The sequence below is a fragment of the Elephas maximus genome, chromosome X (assembly GCF_024166365.1).
Source record: "Elephas maximus indicus isolate mEleMax1 chromosome X, mEleMax1 primary haplotype, whole genome shotgun sequence".
Taxonomy (NCBI): domain Eukaryota; kingdom Metazoa; phylum Chordata; class Mammalia; order Proboscidea; family Elephantidae; genus Elephas; species Elephas maximus.
The window spans coordinates 154,363,340-154,372,904 of NC_064846.1; the positions used below are offsets into that span (position 1 = coordinate 154,363,340).

At 42.7% G+C, this 9,565-nt stretch overlaps 1 protein-coding gene across 3 annotated transcripts in view; it reads left to right on the forward strand.

Annotated features, from left to right (window-relative positions):
• Positions 1-9,362, forward strand: part of PCYT1B (phosphate cytidylyltransferase 1B, choline) — a 113,683-nt gene extending 104,321 nt beyond the window's left edge. For all 3 annotated transcript variants that reach the window (XM_049871803.1, XM_049871802.1, XM_049871804.1), the window contains one exon: positions 9,084-9,362. In XM_049871803.1, coding sequence (XP_049727760.1) covers positions 9,084-9,296 — 213 coding nt within the window. In that variant the 3' untranslated portion in view covers positions 9,297-9,362. The remainder of the gene's footprint in view (positions 1-9,083) is intronic.
• The last annotated feature ends 203 nt before the right edge of the window (positions 9,363-9,565 follow it).

Consider the following 9,565-nt stretch of genomic DNA (forward strand, 5'->3'; position numbering starts at 1 on the left):
AACGCATATTTTAAAGTCCCTGCTAGAAGTTCAAGGATTTTTTTTAAATGTGGCTGTTAATAATAGGCCGCCTGATCCTTTTGCTGTCTGATTTTGTCTCATAAATGGGCTCAATCTAAGGTAATGCTGTTGTACTGTACTTTTTTTTTTTTTTGATTTTGGGGGAAGATTGGATGTCTATTGGCAGAATTATCAGTACCCTTAATGGAAAGCAAATAATTGGTGTACCTGTAGAATTATGGAATTTTAAATCTGGAAAGAGTCTTCACGATCAGAAACTCATCTCTATATTATTATACCTGCTAGAGGAAGCTTGGGACTCTTTTACAAAGTCATGGGCTAGAGCTTGTGAATTAAGGTGGCTGGGTGGCACAAATGGATATTGGTTTAAGCCCACCCAGAGGCACCTCGGAAGAAAGGCCTGGTGATCTGCTTCTGAAAGATCATGGCCTTGAAAACCTTATGCAGCAGTTCTACTCTGCACACGTGGACGCATTATGAGTCACCGTGAGTCCGAATCGATCCAACAGGAACTAACGACAACAACAGAGCTTGTAAACGGAAAATGAGTGCGGTGTGGGGGGTGGAGTGGGATGTTGGGAGGAGGGGGTTGATGACGTACCTCAGGCCTTAATATTTTCTCACCTGATCTCCTTGCCTTGGTTACCCGAGTTATCTTTCTTTCTCTTTTATGATGATAAAAGTAATATACGTTCATGATAGAAATATTAGAAAGTGAGTAAAAGAATAAAAAATCACCTGCAGCCTCATGGCTCAGAGCAGCCCCTGTTAATATTTTGGGGTCTCGCCCCAAACTGTTTTCCGTCCTCATTGTCATATGCTCCTCTTACAAAATTGGGACCCTGCAGAACATTTTCAGAAATCATTTTTACTTCGCAATAGCTCGTGAGCATTTTCTCACATTATTAAATATTCTTGAAGAACCTGATTTTCATCAGCTGCGTATTATATTGTCTCGGAGTCGTACAAGATTTCTCAAACCTATTTCAGGAGTTTGCAGTTTCGTCTGTCACGACAGTACAATGAACATCCGTGGACATAATAAATATTTACTCACATTGCTGATTATCTCCTCCATAAAGCAGCTTTTGCACCTTTTACCAAATGTGCTACTATTTTACCATCTCCCCCTCCCAGCAGTACATGAGTGTGATCCTTTTTCTTCACCCTCATCAACACTGGCCATTACAAATTAAAAAACAAAAAATGACTTTAGCAATGTGATTGATAACACAGTTACGTCATTTCCATCATTTGCATTTGTTTACTACTGGTATTGAACACTTTTTTTTGTAGGCGAATTCTTTTTTTAATGAATACCATTTCAGAAGTATGGCTCTATGTTGTTGTTGTTGTTAGGTGCCGTCCAGTTGGTTCCGACTCATAGTGATCCTATGTACAACAGAATGAAACACTCTATTAAAAAACCAAACCAAACCCGTTGCTGTCAAGTCGATTCCGACTCATAGCGACACTATAGGCCAGAGTAGAACTGTTCCATAGAGTTTCCAGGGAGCACCTGGTGCATTTGAACTGCTGGTTAGCAGCCATAGCACTTAACCACTATGCCATCGGGGTTTCTCAACACTCTATAGAATAAGAATAATGCTGAATCCTGACTGGCAGTACATACCTCTGTGTTACTCATTTAGATTCCACAAATTTGGCTAAATAGAAAATATAGATGAGTAATACACAACCCAAAGCTTCTCTCTCTATTTATTTTGTTGTTGTTGAGAATATATATAGCAAAACATACACCAATCCAACAGTTTCTACATGTACAAGTGACGTTGATTACATTCTTTGAGTTGTGCAACCATTCTCACCCTCCTTTGCTGAGTTATTCCTCCCCCATTAACATAAATTCACTGCCCCCTAAGGTTCTTACGTAATCTTTCGAGTTGCTGTTGTCACTTTGATCCCATATAGATAGTTCTTAAAAGAGCATAATGCTCAAGGCAGACCTTTTTTACTAGTTAAGCTAAACTATTGTGTGGTTTTAAGAAGACTTCAGGGGATATTTTGGGTTTAAAGTTTAAAGATCATCTCAGGACAGTAGTTTCAGGGGTTCATCCAAGCTTCATGGCTCCAGGAAGTCTGGGGTGCATGAGAATTTTAAATTCTGTTCTACATTTTCCCCCTTTTGATCAGAATTCTTCTATAGACTATTTGATCAAAATGTTCAGGTACTGAACACTTTTTGTAGTTGATTTATATATCTGTGTTTGTGAATTGCCTGTATGTCACATGCCCACTTTTCTTTGGATGTTGTTGTTGTTGTTAGGTGCCTTCGAGTCAGCTCCGTCTCATAGAGACCCTATGTACCACAGAACGAAACACTGCCTGGTCCTGTGTCACGCTCACAATCATTGTTATGCCTGAGCCCATTGCTGGAGCCACTGTGTCAGTCCATCTCGTTGAGGGTCTTCCTTTTTTCCGCTGACCCTCTACTTTACCAAGTATGATGTCCTTCTCCAGGGACTGATCCCTCCTGACAACATGTCCAAAATATGTAAGACACAGTTTCGTCATCCTTGGTTCTAAGGAGCATTCTGGTTGTACTTCTTCCAAGACAGATTTGTTCATTCTTTTGGCAGGCCACAGTATATTCAATATTCTTCACCAACAGAACAATTCAAAGGCATCAATTCTTCTTTGGTCTTCCTTATTTATTGTCCAGGTTTCCCATGCATATGATGCAATTGAAAATACCATGGCTTGGGTCAGGCACACCTTAGTCTTCAAGGTGACATCTTTGCTCTTCAGCACTTTAAAGAGGTCCTTTGCAGCCAATTTGCCTAATGCAACGCGTCTTTTGATTTTTTGACTGCTGCTTCCATGGGTATTGATTGTGGATCCAAGTAAAATGAAATCCTGGACAACTTCATTCTTTTCTCCATTTATCATGATGTTGCTCGTTGGTCCTCTTTATTTTCAGCAAGCAAGGTTGTGTCGTCTGCATAACACAGGTTGTTAATGAGTCTTCCTCCAATCCTGATGCCCTGTTCTTCTTCATATAGTACAGCTTCTCGGATTATTTACTCAGCATACAGATTGAATAGGTATGGTGAAAGAATACAACCCTGATGCACACCTTTCCTGACTTTAAACCACGCAGTATCCTCTTGTTCTGTCCGAACAACTGCCTATTGATCTATGTAAAGGTTCCTCATGAGCACAATTAAGTGTTCCGGAATTCCCATCCTTCGCAACGTTACCCATAGTTTGTTATGATCCACACAGTTGAATGCCTTTGCATAGTCAATAAAACACAGGTAAACATCCTTCTGGTATTCTCTGCTTTCAGCCAGGATCCATCTGACGTCAGCAATGATATCCCTGGTTCCACGTCCCCTTCTGAAACTGGCCTGAATTTCTGGCAGTTCCCTGTCGATATACTGCTGCTGCCGTTTTTGAATGATCTTCAGCAAAATTTTGCTTGCGTGTGATATTAATGATATTGTTCTATAATTTCCACATTTGGTTGGATCACCTTTCTTGGGAATAGGCATAAATACGGATCTCTTCCAGTCAGTTGGCCAGTTAGCTGTCTTCCATATTTCTTGGCATGGACGAGTGAGCACCTTCAGCGCTGCATCCGGTTGTTGAAACATCTGAATTGATATTCTGTCAATTCCCGGAGCCTTGTTTTTTGCCAATGCCTTCAGTGCAGCTTGGACTTCTTCCTTCAGTACTATTGGTTCCTGATCATATGCCACCTTTTGAAATGGTTGAACATTGACCAATTCTTTTTGGTATATGAATATGAATAGCAGGAAAACATTTCTTTGGATAGTACTTTTTTAAAAACTGTTTTATTGATATTTAATTCACATTGCATACAATCCACCCATTTAAAGTGTATGATTCAATGATTTTTAGTATAATTCCAGACATGTGCAACTGTCACCACAGTCATTGCAGAATATTTTCATCATGTCAAAAAGAAACCCTGTGTCCTTCAGCTGGAGTCCCTGAGTGGTGCCAATGGTTAACACACTCAGCTGCTAACTGAAAGGTTGGTAGTTGAGTCCATCAAGCGTTGTCTTGGAAGAAAGGCCTGGCAATCTACTTCTGAAAAATCAACCACTGAAAACCCTGTAGAGCACATTTCTACTCTGCACACATGGGGTCACCATGAGTCAGAACCTACTCGATGGCAACTGGTTTGGTTTTTGTTGTTGTTGTTTGTTTGTCCTTTAGCTATCACTCATAGCCCACTTTCTATGAAGGTTTTCTTACCTTTTTATTTTTTTTAAATAATATTTTATTGTGTTTTCAGTGAAAGCTTACACAGCAAATTAGGGTCCCATTTAACCATTTCTGTACAAATTGTTCAGTGACATTGGTTACATTTTTCACAGTGTGTCAACATTCTCATTTCTGTGCCTGCTGTTTGTTCTATTTCCATTAATCTAGCTTCCCTCCCCCCGCTTCTCACCTTTGTTTTAGAATAAATATTGAACACTTGGCTCATATAGATAATTTTTTAAAGGAGCACAGCACTTATGGGTGATACTGTTTATTTTATGAGCCAATCTGTTACTTTGGCTGAATTGTGACCTCTGGGAGTAGTTTCAATTCAGAGTTTCAAGGGTCTCTCAGGGTGATAGTCTTGAGGATTCCTCTAGTCTCAACCAGCCCAGTAAGTCTGGACTTCTTCAGAATTTGAATTTTGTTCTACATTTTTCTCCTGTTCTATCAGGGTCTATCTACTGTGTCCCTAATCAGAATGGTCAGTAGTGGTAGCCGGGCACCATCTAGCTCTTCTGGTCTCAGGGTGGATGAGGCTGTGGTTGCTGCAGGCTATTAGTCCTACAGCGTAGTTTCTTCTTTGAGCTTTTGGTTTCCTTCTTCTCTTTTGCTCCAGATGAGTAGAGACCAATAGTTGTATATTAGATGGCCACTCACAGGCTTTTAAGACCCCAGATGCTACTCACACAACTAGGGTGTAGAACATAAAATTTATTAACTATATTATGCCAAATGACTGAGTTGTCCCACGAGACTATGGTCCTAAGCCTAAAAACCCAGTAAATCAATCCCGAGAGGTATTTGATTATGTCTAAGGAGTTTTTTTAAGGAGTATCCGTAACTGTGTCACCTATGTGCTTTCTTATACATGAATTATATGCAACACATGAAAAAAAAAAACACATAGAAACATGTATATACATATGCCTACACCCATTACCGGAAACGCTGGTGGTGTAGTGATTAAGTGCTAAGGCTGCTAACCAAAAGGTCGGCAGTTCGAATTCGCCAGGCGCTCTTTGGAAACTCTACGGGGCAGTTCTACTCTGTCCTATAGGGTCGCTCTAAGTTGAAATTGACTTGACGGCAAAGGGTCTGGTTTGGTTATACCCATTACTTGTTGCTATCAAGTTGATTCTGACCCAGAGCGACCCTATAGGACAGAGTAGAACTGCCTGATAGGGTTTCCGAGGAGCAGCCGGTGAATTTGAACTGTCGATCTTTTGTTATTTTTTTTTCTTTTTTAAAGCAAAAAGAAAGTCTTATTCGCCTTATGTTCAAAAAGGCAAAAGTGGGAAGCAGACAACATGCTGCCATGAACTGTCGATCTTTTGACAACATGCTGCCGTGAACTGTCGATCTTTTGGTTAGCAGCCTATACATGCACACGCATATACATACATATACCTACCTACCTATGTAACCATGCACATATTTTTTGGTTGTTGTTGCTGTTGTTTCAAAATTGTATGTTATAACATTTACCAAAAAAGTCCCTTATTCTTGTGTACTTCTTAGTGACATCGTTTAGTTTGCTCAAGCTGTGCACACTTCACCCACATTTGGTGTTATCTTTTCCATTACTGAATATAACAAGTGTCTACTATCTAGAAAGTGATTCCTCCTCCCATCCCTGGTAACCACCAATTAATGTTGATTTCTGTATGTATATCTATTCTTGTCTTTTTTATAAAAATGAGATCATATAGTATTTGTCCTTTCATAATTGACTTATTTAACTCAGCATAATGTCCTCCAGATTCATCCACATTATAATATATTTTGAGAACTCATCATTATTCTTTACGGTTTTGTAGTATTCCATTGTATTTAGGTACCGCATTTTGTTTATCCATTAATCTCTTGATAGGCACTTAGGTTGTTTCCATCTTTTTTACCTATTTAATTTATAAGCTCTGTTTATATACTAAGATCCATAATTTATAGTTAAATGTAAAACTTACCTCCCCCTTTTTTTTTTGCCTTTTATCTTATGATATTTTTTGAGGTGCAGGAGTTTTAAATTTTTATGTAGCCAAACATCATTCTTTTCCTTAATGGTCTCTTTCTCTGTTTTTATGCTCTTATCCAAAGATACCTCTAAAACACAAATCTGGTCACACTCTTCCTTTGATTAAAATCCTCCCAGGGCTCTTGGAAACCCCACAGTCACCCGAGGTTCTAGTCACACCAAGCTGCTTGCACTTAGGACTCTGTACTCAGGTCCACCTCCTTGGAAAGCAAGTCCCCTACCAGCTGGCGTGGGCCCACGCACCATCTCCCACTCCCTGCTCCTGTGCATATGGAATACTCAGCTCAGACATCACCATCTCTTTGATCCTCTTCTTTCCCTCCCTCCTGCTCAGCACCTGATACCCAGAGAGTCTCTGTAATGGTTTGTAAAATAAATAACCCAGACAACAAGCCAAGTCCAAAATGGCTAGTATTAGAATTGACTCTTAGGACCAGTTTAGGATCAGAAGACTGGACCAAGTTGCCGGGGACTGAGAAATCAAAAGAATTGAGGGCTGAGCCCCAAGGCAGAGTGCTCTGAAGTGGTGGACCAGAGCATCTGGGAGCCAAGCAACCAGCAAAGAGCAGAAGACCCTGTCAGCTGGGAGGCCTGGTAGCTGGGGACTCAGGGCCTGAATGAGGGTTTCGCAGAAGGTGAAGGGCAGCGTCAGGGAAGGGCTTATTTCTGATAGCACAGGGCAACAGTCACCTGAGGTCCCAAACAGGAAAACTAATTTTACCATCAGAACCGCCTGCCACCTCCACCCCCATCCCTGGCAGCCTTCCCCACACCAGTGAATGGCATTGTGGGCTTTCCAGTTTCCTAGGCCAGAAACTAGACTCACTTAAGTCCTTCTCCTAGAATCACTTGATTCCTCTTCCCCCCACATCCCATCTGCCAGTGAGGCCTGTTAGCTCTGCCTTCAAAATACAGCCAGACCACACACTGCATGATTCCATTTGTATGACATTCTGGAAAAGGCAAGACTGTAGGGGCAGTAATCAGATCTGTTGCCAGAGGCTGAGGAAGGGGTGACTACAAAGGGTCCTGAAGGAATCTGGGGGCTGATGGAACTCTCCTATACCTTGAGTATGGTAATGGTTACACAACTGTGTTTGTCAAAACTCACAGAACTGTCCACTAAAAAGGGCAAACTTTACTGTAAGTAAATCACACCTTTTAAATCACACCTTAATAAAAACATGGAGCCCTGGTGGCACGGTGGTTAAGAGCTATGCCTGCTAACCAAAAGGTTGGCAGTTTGAATCCACCAGCCACTCCTTGGAAACCCTATGGGGCAGTTCTACTCTGTCCTTTAGGGTCGATGTGAGTCAGAATTGACTCGATGGCAATGGGTTTGGTTTTTGATAAAAATAAACCCAGAATCCAAAAATTTCTCACCATCTTCACTGCTGTCAACCTCATCCAAGCTGCTGTCATAATCCTGGCTTCTGATTGCAGTGGGCTCTTCACTGTTTTCCCTGTTCCTGCCCTTGCTTCACTGTAGCCTGTTCCCAGTGCAGCAGCCAGAGTGGTTCTTTAAAAAAAATTTTTTTCAGATTGTGTTACTCCTTTGCTCAGAATTCTCCAGAGGTTTTGCTTCTCCTCAGCGTAAAAGCCAAAATTCCTACATGTTCACCAAGACCCTACGTGAAACAGCCTTCCGTTATTTCTCTGGCCTGACCTCCTCCTAATATGTCCCACACTCCTCTCACCACCATTTCACTCCACTGCAGCCACAACGGCCTCCTGGCTCTTCCTTGAACATGCCACGCTCGTTCTCCTCAGAGGAAAAGGCAAAGTTCTCAAAACAGCTGCCAAGACCTACATGACACAGTTCCCTCTCTGGTAATCTCCTAATGCTCTCTCCCTACCCACCTGCTCTACCCCAGCCACAGTGGCCTCCTTGCTCTTCCTTGCATGTTCCTTCCTTGAGGCCCTCTGTCTAGAATGCCCTTCCTCCTGATTCCCATTCACCTGGTCCCCTCCCTCTTCACTTTCAGGTCTGCTCAAATAGCATTTTCTCAATGAGGCCTTCCCTGAGCATCCTATTTTAATTGCAGCCCACCTGCCACCCACCTTCACGCCCCCACTCACTCTCCTCTCTCCTTGTTTTATTTTTCTCACATCTCCATGTCTCCACCTGCCCTACCACATATTTTATTGATTTAGTTTGTTGTCTGATTCTTCCTCATATCCATGAGAACAAGGGTTTTTGTTTTATTTGCTACTAACCCTCCAGTGGCATCCCTGGGTGGTGCAAACAGTTAACATGCTTGGCTGCTAACCCAAAGGTTGATGGTTTGAGTCCACCCAGAGGCGCCTTGGAAGAAAGGCCTGGTGACCTACTTCTGAAAAATCAGCCATTGAAAACCCTATGGGGCACAGCTCTACTTTGACGCACCAGGGGTCACAGTGAGTCAGAATCAACTTGACAGCAACTGGTACCCCTCCAGTACCTAGTATAGTATTATTTGCCTGGCAAATAATAGACACTCAGTTAAATTTTATAGATGGAAGAAAAGAAGGGAAGGAAAGGGCCTCAAGAATCAGCAGTGACGGTAATCTTAACGTATTGACATCCCACTGCCCCTGAATTTCACTCAATTGCTCAGCATAGATGGTCTTAGAAGATGTGGAATGTCATACAGGTCTGTGTTTGTGGGCACAGGTGTGCACGCGCACCCTTCTAGAACTGTTCTGGGGTAGTGGCTCACCTTCCTGCCTTTCCACTTTGTTTCTCTGTTACCTCAGATTGTTAACAGGCACCTTCTCTCCAATGTCTCTCTAGAAGCAGATGTTCCAGGAGCGGAGTAGCCGGATGCTTCAGGCCTTATCCCCGAAGCAGAGCCCTATGAACAGCCCAACCAGGAGCCGCTCCCCTTCGCGCTCCCCATCACCCACCTTCCCGTGGCTCCCAAACAAAACCTCGCCCCCCTCCTCACCCAAAGCAGCCTCAGCCTCCATCAGCAGCATGAGTGAGGGGGACGAGGATGAGAAGTAAAGGCTGCTGGCAGATGACAAGAGGCACGCCACACAGGGTGGGAGGAGGGTGGGGTTACGCGGGATGCCTGGGTGGTGTTGGGAAGGTAATAGTCACAGAAGCTGCAGCTCAGCAGGGAGATCCTGGCCACTCTGGTGAGGAAGTTCTCCATACAACCCAAGACTTGGGCTCAGCATGGAGGGCTCCAGCTAGCGCCGTTCTAGGTGATGCTAACGTTCTTAGCATCATCTAGAATCGCTCTACTTTAACCTTGTTAAGAAAAGCAGAAG